This window comes from Oryctolagus cuniculus, chromosome 20 (genome assembly GCF_964237555.1).
Source record: "Oryctolagus cuniculus chromosome 20, mOryCun1.1, whole genome shotgun sequence".
In the NCBI taxonomy this organism is placed as follows: Eukaryota; Metazoa; Chordata; class Mammalia; order Lagomorpha; family Leporidae; genus Oryctolagus; species Oryctolagus cuniculus.
In genome coordinates, this window is record NC_091451.1 from 15316697 (window position 1) to 15343185 (window position 26489).

Below are 26489 nucleotides of genomic sequence, written 5' to 3' on the forward strand. Positions count from 1 at the left end.
CTGGAAGAGGAGCAACCAGGCCAGAATCCGGCACCCCGACCGGGACTAGAACCTGGGGTGCCGGCGCCACAGGTGGAGGATTAGCCTAGTGAGCCGTGGCGCCAGCCCTCTCTCTCTTTTTTAAGTTTTACTTTATTTATTTGAAAGAGTTACAGAGAGAGAGGTAGAGAAAGAGATCTTTCATCTGCTGGTTCACTCCCCAAATGGCCACAATAGCCAGAAGTGGGCCAGACTGAAGCCAGGAGCCAGAAACTTCATCCAGGCCTCCCACATGGGTACAGGGGCCCAAGGACTTCAGACCATCCTCTGCTGCCCTGCCAGGTGCGTCAGCAGGGAGCAGGATTGGAAGTGGAGCAGCCAGGACTCGAACTGGTGCCCATATGGAGTGCCAGCATCGCAAGCTGCAGGCTTACTCACTATGCCACAGATTGAAACCAAATAAGCAATACAAAAGATCAGTGAAATGAAGAGCTGGTTTCTTGAAAAATAAAATTGATAAACCATTGGCCCAACTAACCAGAGAGAGAAAAAAGACCAAAATCAGTAAAATCAGAGATGACAAAGGAAATGTAACAACCTGGAACTCCATCTCAGTCTCCCACGTGGGTAGCAGGAACCCAGGCACTTGTGCCATCTTTGCTGCTTTCCTGAGCATTGGCAGGGAGCAGCCAGGCTTTTGCTGGCATTCATCTGGGATGCCAACATTGCAGGCAGAAGCTTAACTCACTTGGTCACAACACAGGCCCAACATCCCTTCATTCACTTAATAAAGTTTTCCATCAGCTTTTAAATTAAGTCTGACCTAGGAGACTTGAGTTAGGAATGAATGGTTTTATTCATGTGTTTTAGTCCAAATAGCAAATGAGAAACACCTTCCGTTGGATGGTGTCTCACTCCAGCTCCATTACTTAGTTGCCCACAGTGGCCTCTGTGACATTTTTCTTGTAATTCTTGTCTATTTCAATTTAAGATGTATAGGCCCAGGAGTGCCCTGTAATCCTATACAAATAATTAAATGTAGCATGTGTTCTCTATTCTTCCTCCTGATTCAACTCCAAGGTCACTGTTGTTGCTGACTTTCCTGTGTCTGTTGATGGTTTGCCTCTTCTCTAAAGGGTTTTATGTATTACCAAATATTAGTAAAAGTTAATTCATTTGGTAAACTTATGCTGAAGTAGTCTCTTCCTATAGACATGAAAAATGTTTTCATTCCAAAGCTTTTAATTTTTATTTAAGATGCTACTTATAACTAGATCACAAGGCTATGTAAAAAGAAAGGCCAAAACAAGCTTGTCATATAGTAAGAAATATGTTCCTCTCAGTTCAGAATGAGATTGAAATATTTGTTGACTTAGGGCAAGCAGGGCCTTTAACTAACAGGAAGATAAACTTTATTAATAAAATGTGGCATATTACTTTACTTATCCACCTTTTCCATTATAAACCTTTCTTTCAGTATACTAGGCTATTCAAGAAGATGAAATACAAATAAAAAACAAAAAAAGGAAAAAATTATTTTTTTAAAGATTTATTTATTTATTTGAAAGTCAGAGTTACACAGAGAGGAGAGGCAGAGAGAGGTCTTCCATCAATGGTTCACTCCCCAGATGGCCGTAACGGCTGGAGCTGTGCCGATCCGAAGCCAGGAGCCAGGAGCTTCTTCCCGGTCTCCCATGTGGGTTCAGGGGCCCAAGGACTTGGGTCCATCTTCTACTGCTTTCCCAGGCCATAGCAGAGAGCTGGACAGGAAGTGGAACAGCCAGGTCTCAAACCGGCGACCATATGGGATGCTGGCGCTTCAGGCCAGGGCATTAACCCACTGCGCCACAGCGCCGGGCCTGGAAAAAAAATTTTAAAAAGGGAATAAAAAAGGATTAAATCCCCTGGAATTTATTTGACTAATGCCTGTCTGTCGTTTGACCTGGCGTTTTGATGTCCCCTTCATTTCACATTACATCATATGTGTATTATTTACTTGCTTATTAAAATCTTCATGTGATACTTATAAACATTAAATCTTTGTACCCTCCAACAAAGATTTAGTAAGCAGCATTGTTGGGTGCTCCGTACTGTGCTACATTCTGTAAGACATGTTGGAAAGAAAAGTACAGTCAATCTGTACTTTTACATTCATTAGTTCACTCCCCTCAAATGCCTGCAACAAACCGCTGCTGGGCCAAGCTAAAGCCAGGAGCCTGGAACTGTGTCGGGATTTCCTACATGGGTGGCTGGGACCCAGTACGTGGCTGTTATCTGCTACCTTCTGTGATGTGCATTGACAGGAAGCTGGGATTGAATGCAGAGCTGCAACTGGAACCTAGACCCTCCAGAATGGGATGCAGGTCTCCCAAGCAGCATCTTTTTTTTTTTTTTTAAGGTTTTATTTATTTATTTGAGAGGCAGAGTCACAGACAGAGAGAGAGGGAGAGACAAAGGAAAAAGGTCTTCCATTTGCTGGCTTACTCCCTAAATGACTGCAATGGCCAGAACTGGGCCAATCCAAAGCTAGGAGCCAGGGGTTTCCTCTGGGTCTCCCACACGAGTTCAGAGGCCCACACACATGGGCCATCTACTGCTTTCCCAGGCCATAGCAGAGAGCTGGATCAGAAGGGGAGCAGCTGGGACTCGAACCAGTGCACGTATGGGATGCCCGTGCAGTACTACGAGAACCACAGTACCGGCTCCCAAAGCAGCATCTTAAGTGCTACACTGAACCATCATCTCAAGGGGAGTTGTTCTGAGTTACGATTAATCTTTGATTCTGTCCTAGGGATGGTGGTCCTAGGATTAGACTTGGAACAATGTCTAGGTTTTGGATCTACCAGATGGAACACTGAGTAAATGCCAAGAATTAGGGGTGAGACGATTTGGGAAAAGGAAAATGAGATTGTTTTGTAAGAAGGTGTTAAACTGGTTTAACTGGACTGGGTAGTGAAAAGCGAGGTGAAATGAGTTGATAAAGGGCTTAAGAACCTACCTAGTAGAGCAGTTGGGACTGAACTTGAAAAGCAGCAGATTCTGTTGTTTGTTTGTTTTAAAGGTTTATTTATTTCCTTGAAAATCAGAGTTATACAGAGAGAAGAGAGGCAGAAAGAGAAAGAGAGGTCTTCCATTCGATGGTTCACTCCCCAGATGGCCACAACGGCCGGAGCTGCGTCAGCCCAAAGCCAGGAGCCAGGAGCTTTTTCCGGGTCTCCCACGTGGGTGCAGGAGCCCAAGGACTTGGGCCATCCTCTACTGCTTTCCCAGGCCATAACAGAGAGCTGAACAGGAAGTGGAGCAGCCGGGACTCAAACCGGCAACCATATGGGATGCTGGTGCTTCAGGCCAGGGCATTAACTTGCTGTGCCACAGTGCCAGCCCCAGCAGCAGATTCTTAACTAGTTAACTGACACATCACAAGAGTGGGGCTCTGAAAGATGCATGTGACAGGGACGTGTAGGATGAATTAGATTAGGGAAAAATAAGAGGAAACCCAGGGGAGCCTACTGCTAATTTAGGTTTGAGTTGATGAAAATTTAGGTTAGGATGGTGGCAATCACAAGAAGAAAGGCAAATATGACAGATTTTAGAATAAAAGTTTCGGGAGACTGGAAAAGAGGAAGATGTAGACTGATGACTAGATTGGTTGAAGAGAAGTGGTCTGAGGCCACAGAGCACCTTCACTGGAGAAGGAGGAGACCCACGGTGTGAGGGAGTTGGCAGCTGGGTTATGCATCTCATGAGTTTATTTGCTAAAGGAAGTTTGGGTCAAATGAGTTTCCTCTTGCCCTCCTCTTCAGAGCAGGGGAGATATCTAAGTGTTTGAAAGAGAAAGGAAAGAGACAGCAGTAAGGAAAGTAATAATCTACTTTAAGAGCTTTCAGAAAATTCTTCCACCTTCCAGACCGACGTTCAGTTTCTGTCTCACATTATTGCTGTTCTTCTCATTTTCACTCCAGATCCAGAAACCCCAAGGCCTAGCAATTCCAAAATCACCACCACCCTGGGTCTGGTCGTCCATGCTGCAGGTAGGGTTGAATTACAGTGAAACCTTGTGGGTTTTGGTCACCCGGAGAAGGCTTGTGTTTGTGTCACAAGGACCACCCGCAGAGAATGCTTTTGGGCTGACCTTGGGAAAGGTTGCTTAATGAAGTCCTCCAGCACAAACCCTGTGTACTCAGTGTCAGAGTTTGCAAGCTAAGAATGGTTTCTATTATTTCTAATGGTTAATTTTTAAAAAAAGACTGTTTCATAATTCAATAATTAGTTTTATTGGAATACAGCTAGGTCCACATGTTTGTGTATTGTTTAGAAACAATGTATTCTTTGGCTCATCCCCAAATGTCCATGATGGCTGGGGCTGGGCTGGGGCCAAAACCAGGAATTGAGAAGTCGATCCAGGTCTCCCATGTGGATAGTAGGCATCCAGTACTGGAGTCAGCAGCCCAAGAGGGGAACTGAACACCGGCACTCTGGTTTGTGGCAGGAACTTACCCACAGGCCAAATGTCTGCATTGTGGCTGCTTTTGTGCAGCAACAGCAGAGGTTAGCTGCAAGCAACCAAGCAGCCGCAGCCTCACACAGCCTAAAATATTTACTGTCTGACCCTTCAAGAAAAAGTGTGCTGACTGCTGCTCTAGAACCTCATGGAGACGAGATTCTTGGCACTTCAGTGCTGAGCAGTCTCGCTGCCCAGTGCATGCCTGAAGCTGCAGTTTAAGCATATGAGGTCTATAAAATGGAGAAGTCTCAGCGTCACTGATGGGGCACAGTTCAGAATTTAACTTGAAACCTAGTCCCAGGAGAAAGACTGTCTCAGTAAGTGACAAGCAAAGGCGTGTGAAAGGTGGCACACTGGTGTGCTGACTTGTAGAGTAGCACGCTTTCCCAGTCAACTTCTCCCATTCAACCAGTATCTACTCACTGTGTAGGGATCATCTTTGTAGGGTCCTTCAGTTTTTATTTTGTCTCATCTGTATCATGAAGAGATGCTGCCTTTGAAATTCTTCTTTGGCATTTCTGTTATTACAATTTAGCCATGGATTTTTGAGCATCATACTTTTTCTTTTTCTGTTAATGACACAAAAATAACATATGGGAAACTCTGGGTCAGGGCTGAGCTCTTTACATATGAGACCTCATTTAACCCTCATGAAAACCCTAAGAAATACATAACTTTGTTGAACCCAGCTTTCCAGAGTCAAATCCAGCTGTACCTGACCCTAAGCCTGCACATGCAGCCACTACACTGTTGTTATTTACAGTATTTTATGTTTCTTTTTTTTCTAAATTCAGCTGATGGTGTTGCTTTGGGAGCAGCAGCTTCTACTTCACAGACTAGTGTCCAGTTAATCGTGTTTGTGGCAATAATGCTACATAAGGTAAGCAGAATTTGGTGGAAAATTTATTAATTTGTTCATAATTAAAACTTCTCTTGGTCTTTAATGTTTTTCTAGATGGGAAAAATAGTTTTGTAATTGCTTTCATTTTGGTGAACTGACTAAACTAAACCTCTTTTTTTTTTTTTTAACTTTTATTTAATGAATATAAATTTCCAAAGTATGGCTTATGGATTACAATGGCTTCCCCCCCATAACGTCCCTCCCACCCGCAACCCTCCCCTTTCCCACTCCCTCTCCCCTTCCATTCACATGAGGATTCATTTTCGATTCTCTTTATATACAGAAGATCAGTTTAGCATACATTAAGTAAAGATTTCAACAGTTTGCTCCCACACAGAAACATAAAGTGAAAAATAATAGATGATTTTTTAAATGATGATGAAATCAGATCAGACCTATTGTCATGTTTTTTTTAAGATTTATTTATTGAAAGTCAGAGTTACACAGAGGGAGGGGAGGCAGAGAGAGAGAGAGAGAGAGAGAGAGAGAGAGAGAGAGACGAGAGAGGTCTGCCATCCAATGGTTCACTCCCCAGTTGGCTGCAACGGCCAGAGCTGGGTCGATCTGGAGCCAGGAGCCAGGAGCCTCTTCTGGGTCTCCCATGTGGGTACAGGGGCCCAAAGACTTGGGCCATCTTATACTGCTTTCCCAGGCCACAGCAGAGAGCTGGATTGGAAGTGGAGCAGCCGGGACTACAACAGGCACCCAATTGGGATGCCAGCGCTTCGGGCCAGGGCGTTAACCTGCTGTGCCACAGTGCCAGCCCCTAAACCTATTCTTAACTATTTCTTTCTTTCTTTTTTTTTTTTTTTTTGGAAGATTTATTTATTTATTTGTTTGAAAGGCAGAGCTTTTGAGGGCAGAGGCAGAGAGAAAGAGAAAGGTCTTCCATCTGCTGGTTCACTCCCCAGATGGCCGCAACAGCTGGAGCTGAGCCAATCTGAAGCCAGGAGCTAGGAGCTTCTTCCAGGTCTCCCACACGGGTGCAGGGGCCCAATGACTTGGGCCATCTTCTACTGCTTTCCTAGGTTTTAGCAGAGAGCTGAACAGGAAGTGGAACAGCCAGGATTCAAACTAGCACCCATAGGGGATGCCGGCAGTGTAAGGGCCGACTTTAACCACTATGCCACAATGTCAACCCCAACTGTTTTTTGCTACTGTTCTCTTAAGCTTTTACTTGAGGAGTTTTAAGTGTTTTTTGGCCATATATACAAACTGTTATGGATTTTTGTATTTCATATTAATTTTTGTCCACAAGGATTTTTCTTCTCCTGACTGTTTCCCTTGTATACCATCCAAGAAATATGCACACACACATGTGTGCATGCACACACACACACACACATCCCATAGGATCTTTTCTTAGCTTTTAATTCCTAAATGGCAGAGCTCATTCTGGGATAATGGGCCTGGCTTTTTGGTTTGAGAATTCAGTCATATAACATTTGCCTCTTTTTTTAAAAAGAGATTTATTTATTTATTTGAAAGGCAGAGCTACAGAGCGCAGAGGCAAAGGGAGAGTGAGAGAGGTCTTCCATCCACTGGTTCACTCCCCAAATGGCCTCAATGGCCAGAACTGGTGTGATCTGAAGCCAGGAGCCAGGAGCTTTTTCCAGGTCTTCCTTGTGGGTGCAGGGGCCCAAGGACTTGGGCCATCTTCTACTGCTTTCCCAGGCTACAGCAGAGAGCTGGATCAGAAGTGAAGCAGCCAGGTCTCAAACCGGCGCTCATGTGGGATGCCAGCACTCCAGGCAGTGGCTTTACCTGTTAACACCATAGTGCCAGCCCCTGTTCCTCTCTTTTTTAAAGATTTATTTATTTACTTGAGAGGTAGAGTTACAGAGAGATAGGTCTTCCATCTGCTGGTTCACTCCCCAAATGGCTGCAATTGCAGGATCTGGGCTGAAGCCAGGAGCCAGGAGTTTCTTTTGGGTCTCGCACACAGGTGCAGGGGCCCAACCACTTGGGCCATTTTCTACTGCTTTCCCAGGCCCTCAACTGGAGCTGGACCAGAAGTGGAGCAGCCGGGACTCAAACCAGTGCCTATATGGGATGCCAACACTGCAGGCAGATGTTTAACCTTGTACACCACAGTGCCAGCACTCCCCCCCCCGCCCCTTTTTTTTTGTAACTTACTGTTTGTGAAATTGAATTATTCCTTGGCTATGCTACTCACTCTACTCATTTGTAGTGTCTTCTAGCTAGATGACAGGATTTCTTTTTTTTTCCCTTTTTTGTAAGATTTATTTATTTGAAAGACAGAGAGAGAGAGAGAGAGAGAGACAGAGATCTTCCATCTGCTGGTTCACTCCCCAAATGGCCGCAGCCGCCAGGGCTGGGACAGGCCAGAGCCAGGAGCTTCTCCCAGGTCTCCCACGTGGGTGCAGGGGCCCAAGCACTTGGGCCATCTTCCACGGTTTTCCAGACCATAGCAGAGAGCTGGATCGGAAATGGAGCAGCCTGAACTCAAACCGGCACTACGCCACAACACCAGCCCCGACATGTTCCTCTTGATATAGAAACAACCCATATTTCTAGGATGATAATAAGGGATAATTTCTTTCTTTTTTTTTTTTAATTTCCAGGCACCAGCTGCTTTTGGGCTGGTTTCCTTCTTAATGCATGCTGGCCTGGAGCGGAATCGAATCAGAAAGCACCTGCTGGTCTTCGCGCTGGCAGCGCCGGTCATGTCCATGGTGACGTACTTAGGACTCAGTAAGGTAAGCCTGAGCATCCCCAGCCTTTCCAGGCGAGCTTCTGCTTCATTCTGTGGTCTATGGGAACTTGATGATCTCCTTTAAATTATTTATTTGTAGGGCAGAGAGAGTAGACAGAGACCTCCCATCCGCTGGGTCACTCCCTCAATACCCACAACAGCAAGGGCTGGGGTGGGGCCAGAACTAGGAACCGAGAACCTAATCCGGGTTTCCCATGTGGGAGGCAGGAACCTGGTTAATTGAAGCTGTCAGCCCTGCCTCCCAGGGTCTGCACTGGTGGGAAGCTGGAGTGGAGAGCTGAAACCAGGAATTGAGGCCAGGCATTCCAGTGAGGGACAACAAAGGTGGCTTCACTGCTAGGCTAAATGTGCACTGCCTGTGATCTCTGAGTGTGGACTTTTTGAACAAAATTGCCCTCTTAAAGCATCAAAGTGAAACCTCTGTGAGGTATGTGGTTTCATTCCAAGTCAATTCTTTTGATTAAAATTTAGCATTTCCTTATTTTTTATTAGAAAATTTCTTCCTTATCATTTCCAAGAATATACAAATACGTGATAATATTTCAGTACTTAATACATAACTTATCCAGTTTTGTTCATTTTATTTGACACATGTGTAAGTCACAACCATCCATGCTTATTGCTGATTGAGGTGGGCACATAAAGCGTGAGTGGCAGGAGGTCGGGCATGAGCAGACGGTGGCATTCAGCTAAGACCCAGGTTGCTCTGCCAGCTCTCCCATCATTGAACATCAAATGTGCAGTTCTTTATCATTGTCCTGAACCTAGTTGCAGACCTAGTGTGACCTGTGTCATTTGTCAGCACAGAGGCTGGGTGATCTGTTGTTTCTAAGAAGGGCCTTTCCATGTCCGGTAATTCTGTCTACCTGGGCTGCTGTGTAGCAGTAGCCCTGCCCATTTTTGCCTTAAGGTCACCTGGCAGGAAAATCTTAGAACCACACTGAGAACTGTATTTCCACATGTCCTTTCTGAAGGTCATCGACCTCTGAGTGTCAAAGCAGTTCAGTATTTGATAAAATAAAACTTGCATTAAAAAGGATATATGACACAGGAGATGGTTAATTTCCTGTTAATCAAGGGGTTGTTGATCTCAGTTGCTAACGAATGAGTTGCGATGAAACCCGTTTCCATTCACAAGTGCTCTGCCATCTGTCAATCAAAGAGCATTATATAGTTCCTTTTAAAATATTACTAGGGAGGGGACCGGTGCCATGGTTAATCCTCCGCCTGCAGCGCTGGCATCCCATATGGGTGCCTGATTCCGTCCCAGTTGCTCCTCTTCCAGTCCAGCTCTCTGCTGTGGCCCAGGAGGGCAGTGGAGGATGGCCCAAGTGCTTGGGCCCCTGCACCTGGCTCCTGGCTTCGGATCGGCGCAGCACCGGCCGTAGCGGCCATTTGGGGAGTGAACCAACAGAGGGAAGACCTTTCTCTGTCTCTCTCTCACTGTCTATAACTCTACCTGTCAAGTAAATAAATAAAAGAAAAAAAAATTTCTGGGGCTGGTGCTGTGGCGTGGTGGGTAAAGCTGCTCTCTGCTATGGCTTGGGAAAGCAATGAATAATAGCCCAAGTCCTTGGGCCCCTGCACCCACATGGGAGACCTGAAAGAAGCTCCTGGCTCCTGGCTTTGGATCGCTGCAGCTCCAGCCATTGCAGCCAACTTGGGAGTGAACCACCTCTCTCTTCTCCCTGCCTCTGCCTCTGCCTCTCTATAATCTGCCTTTCAAATAAATAAATCAATAAATCTTTAAAATAAAATATTACTGTCATTGCTTCTCAGCCCTTTGGCTAAGATCAAGTGTAAAATATTACTCTGGGGCCTGGCGTTATGGTGTAGTGGGTTAAGCTGCTGCCTTCAGTGCTGGGCATTCCACATGGGTGCCTGTTTGAGTCCCAGCTATGCCACTTCCAATCCAGCTCCCTGCTAATGCACCTGGGAAAGCAAAGGAAGATGGCTCAAGTCTTTGGACCCCTAGGGTACCCATTGCACAGCCCCAACCATTGTGACCATTTGGGGAGTGAACCAGCAAAGAGAAGACTTTCTCCCTCTCTGTGACTATCTTTCAAATAAATAAATCCTTTTAGAAAAAAAAAAAAGATGATTTTAAAAATGTATTACTCTATCATTTCATAGATCGATGTAAGTTTTTAGAACTTTTTTTTTTAATATTTATTTATTTACTTGAAAGACAGAGTTAACAGAGAGAGATCTTCCATCTGTTGGTTCACTCCCAAATTATGCTGCAACAGCCAGGACAAGGCCAGGCCAAAGCCAGGAGTGTCTTCCAGGTCCCCCACATGGGTGCAGGGCCCCAAGCACTTGAGCCGTCCTCCAGTGCTTTCCCAGGCACATTATCAGGGAGCTGGATCAGAAGTGGAGCAGCCAGGACAAACCAGTCACTGGCAGCAGCTTAACCCACTATACCACAGTGCCAGCACACCCACCCACCCATGCCCCTCTATTTTCTGAAAGGCAGTCAAGGAGAGACAGGTCCCATCTACTGGTTCACTCCCCAAATGCCCATAGTGGTTAGAAGCCCGAAGCTTGGGAGGTGGGGAATGGACCCAGTTAGTTGAGGTCCTCCTGGGGTCTGCATAGTAGGAAGCTGGAATCAGGAGCCAGAGCTGGGTTGAACCCACGCAGTCCAATGTTGCTCACAGGAGTCCTTAACCTCTAGGCTAAACAACCTTTTTGCATGTTCTTCTCTTAAATTTTAATCAGTCATCATATCCATAAGTCCACTTATTTAAGAGGAAAAGTTGAAATTAGTTGGATGAAGATTACCCTGTGAAGTACATTTAAGCTGTGTGAGAGCAGTTACTATGTCTTGGTTGCCGCTGTGTCTCAAGCACCTGGCCTAGAGGCTGGTGCGTAGGGAATGTTCGTTAACTATAAGCATGAATGAATTCTGTCTGAAATATAACATCCACGTTAGTATGTTGTTTATTCCCTCTCCAGCGTCATGCAGGCCAAACCTGTTCGACTAGCCCTTGAAGTTTGTTTTAAAAGACAATTGCGGTAAAAATGGTCCATAATGGTATATTATTACACACTTCAAAATTGCAGAAAGAATAAATTTCAAATGTTTTCATCACAAAAAAAGGGTACATATTTGAGGTGATAGGTTTGTTAATTAGGTTGATTTAATTCTACATTGTATTCACAAGTCATAATATTACTTTGTATACCCCATAAATACCCCATATACACAAGGATACATTGTCAGTTTACATGCAAAATGTTAAAAAGCACTAATATTCTCCAACCCTTATTTGGAAGCTTCTTACCAGTAACATAAAATCACTGTGAATCCAGGAGCCCCACAGTGTCCCAGGCGCCCCCAGGTGTGAGTGTCGTGTGTGTTTCATTGAGACTTCCTCCCTGAACTCATTGATTCAGTGTGTCTCTTTCTCTCTTGTAATTCACAGAGCAGTAAAGAAGCCCTTTCAGAGGTCAATGCCACTGGAGTGGCCATGCTTTTCTCTGCCGGGACCTTTCTTTACGTGGCCACAGTACACGTCCTCCCCGAAGTGGGCGGAATGGGGCACAGCCACAGACCGGACACCAGCGGAGGGAAAGGCCTCAGCCGCCTGGAAGTGGCAGCCCTGGTTCTGGGTTGCCTCATCCCACTCATCCTGTCAGTAGGACACCAGCACTAAGTGTTCAGGCGGCAGCCCCGGCCAGGGGTTCCTTGCCGTCCAGTGAGAACAGCCCGGCACGTGACAGCTGCTCGCCTCCTCAGTCTTGTCTGGCCTTGCCCATCTCCACCTGTATTCCTAGAGTCCAGAGGGAGGTGAGATGAAAACCTGGAGACATGGGAATGCTTTTAGAGTAGAAACAACACATTACAATTAGGTGTAGACATTCCACTGTGTTGTCTTTTAAAGGGCCCTTGGCATTTTGAGTTTTGATGTTTCTCTTAACCCTATTCTCAGGGAAGATGGAATTTAGTTTTAAAGAAAAGTGGAGAACGTCATACTCACAATGAAATAGTAATTATGAAAATACAGTATTCTGTAATTGAACTGACCCTCCTTGTTAGTGTAGAGGCTCTGGCACCTTGCCCATTGGTGTGTGACATGGCTCTCGCCATGTAAGCCTGGTGCTCTAGCATCCGTGCCATATGCCTTGATAGAAGGTCACAGCACCCATTCTTCCTCGATGCTCACGGTGACTGCAGTCCACTGGGGGCTGGAGTCGGGAAAATTATGCAGGCCGCACTGACGGTGACTTTGTGCCATGGAAAGGGACGTCTGCAGAGACAGAAAGAGCTCTCTCTGCATGGGCTTCTCACGGCCTGCCATTCCGGTGCGGGAGCAGCTGGCCTCCAAACGGGTAGGACCAGCTTCTGAGGAGGTGAGGAGGCCTTTGTAGCATTTCTATTCAAGTTTTCCTTTGCAGAATACCTGCCCCCAACACATTCTTAGAGGAGCCAGGCCTAGGCTTCCTTTAAACAGTTAGATCACAAAGTATCTTTGGAAATGAAGGGATAAATTTTAAGTGAACTTGGGTAGTTATTGACATCTTTGTAGTAATCTTTTTAAAATAAGACTACCAAAATTCGTGGGATTTTTGCTGTGGCTGTTTCTTTTACATGTTTTTCCCTCTGGCTAAATACTTGGTCAGCTTGGGGTGCTCTGTGTCTGCTCACATCAGCACCTGTAGCAGTGAAGCAGGTCTCTGTGTGTCATAGTGGGAAGTGTTGGCCTGTTGATTTAAAGCTTGTTGAAATCATGTCTCTTGTCCCTTCTCTTCGTGCTTCTCTCCTGACTTTTCCCTCCAGCCCCTCCTCCTCACACTTTGCTGCTTACTGGCGGTGGTGATGTTAATACTTGTGTGAGAGGAGTTCTCTGAGGACAACCACTTCTTGAACTGTGATGATGAAGATAACAGTGTCTCTATCTCTGTTCCGTTCAAAGAAGTTACCTTTGTGTCAAGTGCAGCTTTGTTAACCCCTTAAGATATCACCCCCTGGTGTGTGAGTTGACTCAGTCACCTATTCAAACAGCTGAGATAGCAAAAATGTTTAACAAGCTAGGGTGATTTTTTTCATATTTGCCAAAATATGCCTAAGCTCTGTTTTGTCAAATAAGTGTATAATATTGTATTATTAATTTATTTTGATTTTCTGTACCATTTCAAAACACATCGCATCAAGAGGGAACCAAGACTAATTTCTTCAGGGCAGTGAATTTAGTCATTTGTAAAAATGTTTTATAAAATGTGATGCAGAAGCCAGCATGCCTGTGATTGCTTTTTGTTCTTTTGTAGATTTGTCACTGAGTCAGCAGCTGTGGAAATAAAACTTGTGAGCCCCCTGCTGGCTGCAGTGGAGGAAGCAGCATAAATAGGTTGTGGTTCTACCTAGTGTCTGGCAACCACTGCACAAAGTTTTCAAATCAAGAGGGACAGTGTGGAAAGTCTCAGTGACTCTCCTGTGTAGATGGCCACAGCTGGCTTATGAGAGGCTTGGGGTCCCATCTAGGTTCCGCCACGGGTGCCTTGATTCTCTCTGGAAACTGACTTTGTCACATAATCGCAAATTTTAGTGTCTGGTTTGGTTCGAATAGTAGTGTTTTCTATAATATTGACGTGTGCAATGGTCAGAAGTTTGTTCTGCTGGCCAAAGCCTCCCGCAGCAGTGCCTTGCCATCCTGCTTAAAAGTTTGGCTAGAGTATCTTGCAAGAATTAAAACATCTGACTTACAAATTTGCCTTCCCCTGTGGACCTTACTATTAACAAGCAAACCTTTCAAGGCCCTTTCAGCTCTCAGAAGCTATGGGCTTTCCCCGATTTTGTAGCTGCTGCCCCAGGAACTACTCATTTTCTGTCCTGGGCAGCAGGCAGAAATAGCCATATAAATCTACAGGGCTCACATGCAGCTGCAGGCAGCCAGGAGGCCAGCAGCACGGCCGAGGCCGCCTTCCTGGAGGGAGCACCCGCTCGTGCGCAAGAGACCACATCCGTGTTCACTCGGGCACGTTCCGGTTCCTTCCTCCGGTTTCAAACTGCCTCCTGAGATGTGGATGCCTTAACGTCCCAACACACTGGAAGACACTGGCAAAACAGAAGTCGCTGCCGTGATTACAGAAGGAATTATTGGCTACCAAAGAGACGCGGTTGGTGGTGAAAAGCATGGTCCTTCCTCAGAACCAAAGTTAATGAGTTGCAGTTCCGCTCCCTCTTCCTGGCAGAGAGTTTTCAGGTTCCCAGTGCTCTCCTGCAGGCGAATGAAGTAGAGCCGTGTTAACCCGTTCCCCTCGCTGCAGCTCGGTCTCCGTCTCAGCAAAGCAGTGATGTCCCAGGTTTGATTCGGTTTTCCTGTGCATGCTGTTGTCAGCTTTCTGTGTTGTAGGCAAAGTTTCTGCACCAAAACATAATGTTGGGAATGGTACTACCTGAGAGGCTGTGTGTTCTCCCCCTCCCTCGCCTTTTTATTTCCCAGTTCAGAGTAGCTGAGTCCGCCCTGTTGGAGCATTGTGAATCATTAGAAAAAGAGAGGGGCTGTTTGGAGGTGCCATTTCTTTGTAGAAAGGAAAGTGTAATTTTTTGGTAGCAGCCTACTTCTTAGTGTTTTCTACCCAATTTTTCTCCTTTTCAAGGTGTAGAACTAGGAGGACACACCAGCACTGGAGTGTATTAAGCCCCTGACACATGGTAGCTAGGTACTGAACATGGGAACTCTATGTCAACAGCACAAGCCCCCAAAGAATGTTCTGCCTTTCGGACCCCTTGGAGAGACTGAGAATAATGACCAGATTCACCCTCCACTGCTGCAGTTCGAGGAGAGAGCCCTCCTCAGATGCTCTGCGGGGGGAGCTTCCTCGCGTCACAAACTTTCTGCTCAGTATAGAATGGCCCACGTCACCCACGAGCACTGGTGGAGTTGCTGTGAAGTGAAGACTCAGGATGTAACCTGTTTTTACCAGAGACTCCCAGAGTTACCTGGGAGACCTGACGGGAAGTTGTGGCTTGTGAGAAAGGACTAGACAAGCATTAGGAGATCTCTGCGTGGGCTTAGCCTAACGCAGTTGCTCACACGGGAGACGCATTGGCCTTTTTTCTGATGGCATCTTCCAGCAAGTTGGAGTCTCGTGGGATAGCGGGATAACACTGCAGTTCCCCTGGCTCAGTGGCCTGGGCAGTGGTTCTAAATGTCCCTTTTTCTGGATCCTTTGTAAACATGAAATCATTCCATGGATGGCTGCCTTATAATTTTGTCTCTTTCCACTTTAATTGTGAATGGTTAAAAAAAATTGCTGTTTTCTGATTTGTTTTATGATATTAAATTTTTATTAGTGCATACCTTATGTGACTGGCTTATTACTTATCCTGTTAGCAGTTTTTCTGTTTGAAGACCAGACTGGACCTACCTTTGAACATTATACAAGGTAGTGAAACGCTGTGGAGGCGAAAAGATGTTTCTACTACACGCACATCCTTCAGGGGAGAGAGGAGGGAAGCAGGGAAGGAAAATTTAAGGATGCAATACAGCATCTGTCCCCAGAAGACACAGGTCATTGTCTTGGGTTTTACCTTGGCATATTTTTTTAAAGGTTTATTTATTTGACAGGCAGAGTTATGTAGAGAGAGAGATCTTTCATCTGCTGGTTTACCCTCCAGATGGCTACAATGGCCGGAGCTGCGCTGATCTGAAACCAGGAGCCTCTTCCAGGTCTCCCACGTGGGTGCAGGGGCCCAAGGACCTGGGCCATCTTCTACTGCTTTCCCAGGCCACAGCAGGGAGCTGAATCAGAAGTGGAACAGCCGGGACTCGATCTGGAGCCCATATGGGATGTTATATAGAGGCAGCAGTTTTACCCACTATGCCACAGTGCCAACCCCCTACCTTGCCATTTTAAAACAATATTTATTAACTGGAAGGCAGAGAGAGAGAGAGTTCCATCTGCTAGTTCACTCCGCAAATGGCTGCAACAGCCAGAGCTGGGCCAGGTCAAAACCAGGAGCCAGGGACTCCAGGTAGGTCTGCCATGTGGTTGGCAGGAACCATCTGCTGCCTCTCGGGCGTGTAAGCAGGACGCTTCCAGCACAGAGTAGCTGGGACTTGAGCCAGGCACTCTGACACGGTATGCGTGTGTCCCGGGTGGCAGCTTAACCTGCTGCACCGTGATGCCTGCCCCCTGGCCATTGTTGTTAGCAGATACTATTTATGAAAGTAGCTCCCCCAGAAAAGACAAGCAGCATATGCCAATCAAAGTGGGTTCACTTGAAAGGGCAGAGCTATCTATGTCTTTATAAATGCTGTGAACAGCCGACCTTGGACACAGAGATTTAAATAGAAGTATAAGTTGTGAATTTGATAAATGTTTTCTCCCAGTGTGGACTTTAGTGCTGGGGCCCCTTTCTACTTAAATATAATACATGCTAGATGTGACCGTGTGTCATAGAAACAGGTAATTTTTAGGTTCAGTCATCAGATTTTTTTAAAAGATTTATTTATTTACTTGAAAGAGTTACACAGAGAGAGCAGAGTCAGAGAGAGAGAGAGTCTTCCATCCGCTGTTTGACTCCCCAGTTGGCTGCAACGGTTGGAATCAGGAGCCAGGAACTTTCTCCAGCTCTTCCCATGCGGGTGCAGGGGCCCAAGGGCTTGGGCCATCTTCTACTGTTTTCCCAGGCCATAGCAGAGAGCTGGATCGGAAGTGGAGCAGCCAGGACTTGAACTGGCGCCCATATGGGATGCCGGCACTCAGACAGCAGTTTTACCCACTATGCCACAGTGCCGGCCCCTCAGTCATTAGATTTCATGAATTATTACTGGCCTGCTTTATGCCACTTTTCTGTATGTCAACACACATGCTACAGTTGGTTATATATCCTGCCCTGGGCATTACATCTTGCTTGAAAACCTCGCTTCATGGAGCAAACCAGCAAAGGAGTAATGGTATGTATGATTCCTGCCATCTCCTCAGAAGCCTTCCAGCAAAATGCTGCCTCCCTCTTCTGCCTGGAGCAGTGGGCTCTGACATCTCAGGAAGTCCGCATTGTGCCTGTTCACACTGCTGCCCTGAGATCAGAGTGATCACGGGCATTCAGCCCAGAGGTTCTGGGTTCGAGTACCCGCTCCTCTTCCAATTCCAGCTTCCTGCTAATGCACACACTAGGAAACAGGTGATGACTCAACTAGAGGGTCCCTGCCACCCTCATGGGACATCCGGATTGACTTCCCGGCTCTGGTTTCCTCCTGACCCAGCCCCAGCTTCTGCAGACATGTGGGGAGTGAACAGGTGAGTGGAAGATCTTTGCCTTTTTCAAATAATGTGGAAACATTTAATAGGGGTGGGAGAAAGGGCTTCACTAGGGTTGCCAGCGGTTCTTCACTTTGTGTTGCTTTTGTAGCGTTAGACGCAAGCAGCCCTGTGTCTGCGTTGTCCCTGTATCTGGCTTGCTCTTCCGCTGCCTCCTCGCCTCCTTCAGGTCTGGATCCAAGGTCTGCTCGAGTTAGGCCTGCTGTGGCCACCCTGCTTGAAACTCTAATCCTGTAACCTCCACCCTCCTGCTCCTCACGCTGTTGTGGTTCTTTTTCTGTAGTGTTGATTACTTTCATTTAAGATTTTATTTGAGGGGCCGGCGCTGTGATGTAGCAGGTAAAGCTGCCACCTGCAGTGCCGGCATCTCATATGGGTGCCAGTTGGAGTGCTGGCTGCTCCACTTCTAATCAACTCTCTGCTGTGGCCTGGGAAAGCAGTAGAAGATGGCCCAAGTCCTTGGGCCCCTGCACCCATGTGGGAGACCCGGAAGAAGCTCCTGGCTCCTGGCTTCAGATCAGCGCAGCTTCGGCCATTTCGGCCATCTGGGGAGTGAACCAGCGGATGGAAGACCTCTCTTTCTCTCTCTCTCTGCCTCTGCCTGTCTGTCACTCTGCCTTTCAAATAAATAAATACATCTTTAATTTTTTTTTTTTTTTTTTTTTTTTTTTTTTTTTTTGCTTGAAAGGCAGAGTGACAGAGACAGAAAGATCTTCCATCCACTGATTCACTCCCCAAATGCCTGCATCAGTCAGAGCTAGGATGGGCCGAAGCCAAGGGCCAGGAACTCCATCCAGGTTTCCCATGGGGATAGCAGGAACCCAAGGATGTGAACCATCACCTGCTGCGTCCCAGGCATATTATCAGGAAGCTGGATCAGCGGTGCAGAGTGGCTAAGGCTAGAACCAGGCACTCTGCAGTGGTGTGTGGGTGTCCCCGTCAGTTGCTCCACTTGCCCCATGTTTTTTACTTTATTCCTCTTCCCCTCTAGGGTATCAGCTGCAGGCAGAGAGGTTCTGAACCCATGTTGTTAAATGATTTGGTCCGCTCCGCGGGGCACTTTCTCATTTCTACCTTGCCTTTCCTCAGCTGCTGCCCTGACCCCCGGCAGAAACGCCCGCTGGCCTCTCGTGGAGCTCTGCCTTGGTCTTGCACTCGCGAGTTGGCTATGGAAACGGACAACAGAGAAGTCAACGGGGGAGGCGGTGCTGTGGCACAGCGGGTCAGTCACCACTGGCGATGCTGGCGTCCCGTGTCAGGATGTCAGTTTGGTCCCGGCTGCTCTGCTTCTGACCCAGCTCCTTGTTAATACACCTGGGAAAGCAGTGGATGATGGCCCAAGTGCCTGGGCTCCTGCACCCATGTGGGAGTTCCAGGCTCCTGGCTGCCACCTGGCCCAGCCCCAGCCACCACAGCCATCTGGGGAATGAAGGTCCAGGTGGGAAATTAACTGGGTTCAGGTTCCTAATCTAGTATTAACTGCCCTTAGGTCGTGTTGGACTGATTCGGGCATTGGAAGACCTGGATCCCATTTTTGGCTCAGCTGCTGGTTTCTGTTGCAGCATTAGCATTGCCCAGTTTTACAGTTTTTGGATGGAATGTGAGGAAAACATGTGTCTCAACTCACTCTGGCTGCCACACTCAAGAGGGGAATCCTGACAAATTCAGAAGCCTTGAGAAGAGAAAGCCCCCAGGTGAGGGGGGTGAATGAGGTTGGAAGGAACTGGATTGCTTGCCTGTGACTGGAAGACTGGGGCAGGACTTGATAACCGAGGTCCCACATTGTCCACGGGTGGTTGGGGCTGGGGGCTGGAGGCTGGGTCCCGTGCCTCCTCCATTTCATTCAGCAGGGCTCAGCGAGTCCTTTTAGGGACCCAGCTGTCAGGTGGTGAGTAAGTCACTAACAGCCCTCAAGGAGCTGGTGGCTCAAGGATTCACAGGAAAAACACGGTGCGCGCCAGTGAGCAAAGGGCCAAGACAGGCCAACTCAGGGCCCCGCAGGCTGTGTCGGGTAGGGGACTCAATGCATGTCCAGGGGGCTGTGATCCCAGGGTTGAGCCCAGTGGGCAGGAGACCCTTCATGGGCTAAGGCCTAGTGGTTCCCAGGAACATGGGCTCTGCGCAGGCGATGCCGCTGGCTGCAGCAGGTGGACTAGAGGCAGACATGAGTCGTGTCAGTTCCTTGGATGACTTCTAAGCTTTCGGATTCAGCTCATTGGATCTAGCCACGGTCTTTGTAATCCCTGCCGCAGCTCTGACCAGCGTCACTTCTCAGCTATGGTCCTGGCTGGCCCAAGTTCTGTCATAGCACAGGTGACTCAAGGATATGAGGATCAGCAGGCTCCAAGTCCTAAGGTGGAGCTGGCTCGTTGGGCCAAGGATTCCAGGTTCTCTCTGGCACATGAAAGAATTCAGGCATGAGATGTAAAGGTGAGCAGTAGCAGGGGAGTAAGATTTATTAGCAAAGCAAAAGTACACACAGAGGAAATGCAGGCAGGCTCAGAAGTGGGCTGCCACCTGTGAAGCTTGGGGTCATGCCTTTATGCGATCTGGAGGCATGGGTGCTGCTTTGGGTGGGGTTTCCAGGAATTTGGTGACTTCCCATTTTCTGGCCTTTTAGGAAGTCTCTGAAGTGTCATGGTAGGAAGTGCATGATGGGAGTAGGAGTGTCAGCCATGGTGATTTTGCTATAATGGTATCATGGTGGGATATAGGTCATCACAGGATGTGGTCAGTACCCTTGCCGGATATTTTCAGCTGGTGCCTCCCAAAGGTGGTTTTGCTACAATAGCAATTTTCAGGTTGCTGGCCATGGGAGGAAGAGGAGGAGTGTTTTTGTTTTTCTTTTACAGATTTATTTATTTTGGGGCTGGCGCTGCAGTGCTGGCATCTCATATGGACACAGGTTTGGGATCCAGCTGCTCCACTTCTGATCCAGCTCTCTGCTGTGGCCTGGGAAAGCAGTAGAAGATGGCCCAAGTGCTTGGGTCCCTGCAACCACGCAGGAGACTTGGAAGAAGCTCCTGGCTCCTGGCTTCAGATCAGCCCAGCTCTGCAACCATGCAGGAGACCTGGAAGAAGCTCCTGGCTCCTGGCTTCAGATCAGCCCAGCTCTGGCTGTTGCAACCATTTGGGGGGTGAACCAGTTGATGGAGGATCTCTCTGCCTCTGCCGCTCTGTTACTCTGCCTTTCAAATAAATAATACAGGGGCCAGTGCTGTGGCATAGTGGGTAAAGCTGCCACCTGCAGTGCCAGCATCCCATATGGGTGCTGGTTCAAGTCCCAGCTGCTCCACTTCCCATCCAGCTCCAGCTCTCTGCTATGTCCTGGGAAAGCACTAGAAGATGGCCCAAGTGCTTGGGCCCCTGCACCCGTGTGGGAGACCTGGAAGAAGCTCCTGGCTCCTGGCAGCTCTGGCCATTGCGGCCAACTGGGGAGTGAACCAATGAATGGAAGACCTCACTCTCTCTGCCTCTCCTTCTCTGTGTAACTCTGCCTTTCAAATAAATAAGTCTTTAAATAAATACTTAAATAAATAAATTTTTCAAAATAAAAAAATTATTTGTTTGTTTGAAAGTGTGTCAGAGGGAGAGAAACAGAGAAAAAGAGAACCTGCATCCACTGGTTCACACCCCAAATGGCTGCAACAGCCCAGCCTGGGCCGGGCTGAAACTAGAAGCCAGGAACTCCATCCTGGTCTCCCACCTGGGTGGCAGAGGCCCAAAGTACCTGGGCCATCTACTGCTGCTTTCCCAGGCACATTTGCAGAAGCTGGATTGGAAGTGGAGCAACTGGGACTCAAACTGGCGCTCCAATGTGGGACGCAGATGTCTCAAGCTGTGGTTTAACCCACTGCGCTACACCACTGACCCCCTGGCCCCTGCGGGAGGAATTATAGAGGCAGCCCTGGGGGAGGATGTTGTGACCTCACTTATCTCCCCCACTTTTTGGTTGGGGCCTGAGGCCCCTCATCCCACCCTGGTCATCTGTGTTGTTATGTACAGAGGACCAGCCTCGGCCTGGAGAGGTGCCCACCCTACCTCCCGTCCTTTGGTTCTCTCTCCCAGCATTCCTGTACCCTCTGCTCCCTGGCTTAAGGGAACACACCTTGGAATGGGAAAGTGTCCCTGCCCACCACCTTCCAACACTCCAGCCTCCACCACTATCTCCCCAAAGCCTCCGCTCCCACCTGTGTTTCCTTCTGTCGGAATTGCATTTTGCCCCAGGGCCAAGGGTGCAGCAGGAGTAGAACTTGTGTTACATTTTCTCTTCTGGCTCTTGTTCATCCTGCTCGGTACTTAGAAAAACCAGAGGGCCGGCACTGTGGCTCACTTGGTTAATCCTCCACCTGTGGCGCCAGCATCCCATATGGGCGCCGGGTTCTAGACCCGGCTGCTCCTCTTCCAGGCCAGCTCTCTGCTGTGGCCCAGGAAGGCAGTGGAGGATGGCCCAAGTGCTTGGGTCCCTGTACCTGCGTGGGAGACCAGGAGGAAGCACCTGGCTCCTGGCTTCAGATTGGTGCAGTGCCAGCCGTAGCGACCACTTTGGGGGTGAACCAACGGAAAAAGGAAGACCTTTCTCTCTGTCTCTCTCACTGTCTAACTCTAGCTGTCAAATAAATAAATTTAAAAAAAAAAAAAACAGAAAAATAAAAACAAAAATGTGCTATTGAGGCTGGAAGAAATATTCCAAAATAATACAGAGTTGGAAGCCACAAGAGTTTCAAAGTCCATAGCCTTTTCACTGAGCGGAAATGGAGAGTGCTCATCCCCAGCCTTTGGCACCTGATCCCACGAATTGCACTTCTGTCCTGGTGAGGGCCAGCACCCTGGCTCTCCAGTAGCTGTTGTAGGAGGGTGTGTGACACTGGAGCAATAAATGGCTATGGCTTTATGGGCCAGATTCAGCGCTTCTCCCACCCCAAATAGATAACTGCACTTGCTGCTAGAAGCCAAATTAAGGTATCTGTTTTAATGCACGCATCCCCCACAAGAGGGCGCACAGAGCCTTCCGAGTGTCCGAGCCCTGGGTGGCTCACCGCTTTGCCCTAGGACACCAAGAGCCCACATCAGTGCCGTGAAGTGGCTGGTGGCTGGCAGGTGGCAGGCCAGGAACGTCCTCTTGTCAGCTCCAGAAACACCTGCAGCCTTGGGTGTGAGCAGTTGGGCAGGGAGAGGGTAGAAGCCCAGCAAAAGGCTGACCCTGCTGATGAGAACAGAACCTAGTAGGGGTCTTCCAAAACTTCACGGGAAATGCATAATATGCAAACACTAGACATGGATTTAAACAAAATTTTACAGCAAAATAAAATCTTTTAATTCCATTATTCCACCAGCTTTTTGAAGTCCCCTTGTATCTAGTCCAGTGCAAGGGAGCCCAAGTGGAGAGAAGAGCCATCTCACCTGGGGCCTTATTGATCTATTTCTTGCTACTGTAACAATGCTGGAGGCAGCCCAGCTTTCTGGGTTCATTTAACTCCCTGTTTGGGATCCTGAAAATCCAAGCAGCACGGCGCAGGCCCTGGCAAGCCCCTCCCCCGGCTGTGTCCCTCATGGCAGGTGACAAGGGCAGGAGCATCACAGGGAGGGATCATGTCCAGCAGACAGGAGGCCACGCCACCTCAGGGCTCAGGCTCAAGCTTGTGCACCAGCTCGATCTCACAAGGACTCAGGGTTCCCACGAAAGCTGCCCGAATCCCTTCCTGGGGCAGCTCCCCCAGTGAACTAAGGAGCTCTTCCTAGGCCCACCTCTTAGGGGTCCCACCCCACATGGAGAACGAAAACTCAAACCCAGGGGCCTCTGGGGGCCACACCATAGCAGGGGCTGCCAGTGTGGCTCCAGCCTGGGCTGACTGCTCTCATAAGACTGGGCGGCACTGAGCCACTTGATCGGGGCCCTGGGTTAGCGCCCTGTTGTTTGGTCTCCTGCAGATCTATCAGCCAGACATTCAGCGCTCCCACCAGCCTGGTGGAGAACACAGGGGACGCAGAAGCGGCTTCTCCCAGGGCTGACCTGGCGCCACCCAGAATGTTTCATAGAGGGGGACAAAAGGCACCCAAGTGCCCATCAGACTCGCACTGCTGACCTCAGGGCGGTCTTTCCAGCCGGCCTTAACCTCAGGTACCAGGGTCTGTTCAGGCGTCCAGCACGTGGAGGGGGCAGGCAAGGATTGGGACCTCATTGCCACTGGAGAAAATCCCTTGCCCATTTCCGCCATTGGAGGCCCCCAGCCTTTCCTGAGGTCAGGTGCACTCACTCGCTCCGTCCCCCCGGCAAGGACTTCTTACGGATGACGGCGGGTACCCTCCCTCTCCTCCCGTTTTCCCCACAGGTCTATGCTCATTGCTAGTTCTCACCACGAGCAGCCCAAGCTGCTACTGACCTGATTCAGCAGGAAAGGAATGAATTTACTTAAAAGGATGGGGCGGGGGGAGGGTGGTGCAGGCCTGCAATGAAGCTTCCAGCAATGACGCCCAAGAGCAAGCTGCAGAGGTGGCCTGAGCAGGAAGCGGCAGCTGCCACCGGGCACTTCCTGCTGCCGTTCCTGGGCTGCGGGAGCCCGCCTCCGTGTGGCGACACCGCAGCCGGAGCCAGGGCTGCCACTGCACCAGGAACACAACCTTGCAGCCTCGGCTGAGGCCCAAAGCAAGTCGGATGCCTTTGCCACCGCCTTCCCTTGGAAAGCACCTGCTCGCACCTGGGCTTTGCTCATGCTGTCACCTAGGACTCAGTACTGTCCCCGTGTCCATGATGAGAAAACTCCACCCCACAGGCCCAAGCTCCGGAGACCCAGGGGCTCTGAACTAGAAGGGTTTATTGAGCTCACAGAGATGCTATCCAGTTAAGGGCCAAGTCCCCAGACAAGTTCCCGCAGCTACGAGCAGCAAGGCTACAGCACGTGCCCTATAAGCCAAGAGCGTGTATAATAAGGAAACTTGGGGTAAGGAAAGCATTAGCTGTTTACATTCACGCTGCACTGGCTCTGGATTAGAATGGTGAGAGGGGGCTCTGGGAAGGCGGGGGCTGGGGGGTGGGGGTGGGTACAGTCCCTAGAGAAACACGTGCACTCTGGATTGACTGGGACTGTAACTGGGATGTGGGGGCTGCCTGGGTTTGGTGTCTGCATACGTTCAGAAATGTGAAATAGTTCTTCCGGTTTGGCCCACAGCTGTAAACTGATTAAATCCTCTGTCTTCCTCTCCATCACAAGTCAGAATCCAAATATACACACACACACACACACACATTTATTTGAGAGGCAGAGAGATAGCAAGAGATCTCCCCACCCCCTGAGTTACTCCCCAGATACCACTGACAGCCAGGCGTGGGCCAGGCCAAAGCCAGGAGCTGGGAACTCCATCTCCCATGTGGGTGGCAGGAACCCCAGCACTTGAGCCATCGCCTGCCACCTGCCAGGGTGTGCATGAGCAGGAAGCTGAATCCAGAGTGGAGCTGGGACCTGAATCCAGGACTCCGACGTGGCCTGTGGGTGTCCCCAGCAGGGATTTACCTGCAAGGCCAAGGGCCTGCCCCCCTCCCCACCACCCTGGAGAATTGTTTTTGCATCACTTCTAACAGATTTTAGCTTCCATCTTGGAAAAAGCAAGACTGGGAACTTTCTAAGCATTAGAACATGTGTCAAAAACAGGCAAAAACATGCAATATCCTCTTTGTATTCTACCCCTGGGCCCTCATCATCATCACCTTCCTGCTCCTGACTCCTCCCACCTGATGCTCCCGGCCCTGGGCCCTGTGCACAGCTGAGACCTGAGGTGTTCTAGAAGCCCAGGGAAGGCAGGTGGGCTCCTCTGAGTGGTGAGGAGCCAGCAGAAGGCAAGGCTGCCAGGGCGGTGACAAAGGAAGCCCCCGGGGAGGCCCCCTTCTTAACTACATTCATAACTGTGAGACCTTGGGTGGCCCCCAGGGAGGGGTCAAACCCTAAGGCCTGCGGGGAGGAGCCAGACAGGTTAGACAACAGGCTGTCTCGCACAGTGTGTTCATAACATGCATTTTTCATACTTGCACTGAAGAAAACCTTGTATGCATGTTTTCAAAACATTTTTACACCAAAATAAATGTAACTTTTAATTATTTTCCGGGAACTTTTTGCAGTAGTGTAGAAAGTACACCTCAGTTCTCTTACTTGGGACAAGAGAATAAAGTGACCGGGCTACCTGTTCGCCAGCTTCGGCGCCAGTCTGATTTCAAGTGGCTGCCCCAAGGGCACAGGTGCGTCACTGCAGCCAGCGACGGCCTGCGGCTCCCGGCTTCGGAACCGGGTGACTGCGGCGTGCTCCCGTAGGCGGTCTCTCGCCTCCGGAACGGGTGAGCGCCGCGGGGCTAACCTGGCGCTTCCAAACTGCAGAGGTGAGGGAGGTCCCCAGGGATTTGAACGTGGGCCGGTCGGCAGACCCCAACCCAAGAGAGAGGCAGGGAGCCGAAGGGGACGAAGCCCCCAGCGCCGCGGAGCGTGGCCCAGGCGCGCAGAGCACAGATCAGGAGCACAAACCGCAGTGACAGTTGCAGATTGGCACCGAGTGCCAAATGCCGACAGTCAAGTCAAGTTCCAGGAAAAGAAATCCGATCCCGGCCAGGCGCGGGGAGGGGCCGCTACCTTGACGGATGGAGCCTCTCCTTGGGGCGGCATATGGGCACTTACCCAAGTCTACCCGAGGTCCCCGCCCGCTCCAGGGGCCACAGGGCAGCTCCACTTCCACCGGTGAGAAAACCAAGGAGCTATGCGGGCACCGAGCTGGGATTCCAAGCCTAGTGCTCCGACCCCACACCCTTGCGCCCTCCTACCCCCGGCCCATCGGCGAGTCGGGATCTGCAGGAATGACTCCCGCCCACGACCCAGCAGACGCGTCCTCCGTCCCCAAGTGGGCGCCGCACGACCAGAAGGAACCCGGGGGTAGGGCGGGACGCCCGGGGTGGGGGCGGGGAGGCCTGTGGCCAAATCCCCGGGCCGGGGGGACCCGCCGGGACCTTCCGGGCGCGCGGAGCCCGGCCCCGCAGCCGGCGCCCGCCCTGATTGGCGCTTGAGGCCGGCCTCCCGCCGGCTCACCTGCCACTCCCAGCCAATCGGGGCCACCAGAAT

The 26489-nt window shown here is 49.4% G+C and overlaps 1 protein-coding gene and 1 long non-coding RNA gene across 4 annotated transcripts in view; one reads left to right on the forward strand and one right to left on the reverse strand.

The window, feature by feature from the left end:
* The window catches only part of SLC39A9 (solute carrier family 39 member 9), a 49695-nt gene extending 34270 nt beyond the window's left edge, over positions 1 to 15425 (forward strand). For 2 of the 3 annotated variants that reach the window (XM_002721664.5, XM_017337702.3), the window contains exons 4-7: positions 3942 to 4010; positions 5278 to 5363; positions 7970 to 8104; positions 11550 to 15425. In XM_002721664.5, coding sequence (XP_002721710.2) covers positions 3942 to 4010; positions 5278 to 5363; positions 7970 to 8104; positions 11550 to 11780 — 521 coding nt within the window. In that variant the 3' untranslated portion in view covers positions 11781 to 15425. The remainder of the gene's footprint in view (positions 1 to 3941; positions 4011 to 5277; positions 5364 to 7969; positions 8105 to 11549) is intronic. The other variant, XM_051826318.2, reaches the window with a different exon arrangement.
* Positions 1516 to 26449, reverse strand: LOC138847205 (uncharacterized). Its single transcript, XR_011384882.1, has 3 exons — positions 26052 to 26449; positions 4907 to 5046; positions 1516 to 1838 (listed from the first exon to the last, which is right to left on the reverse strand). It is a non-coding gene; the product is annotated as an uncharacterized lncRNA (long non-coding RNA).
* Positions 26450 to 26489: the final 40 nt, after the last annotated feature.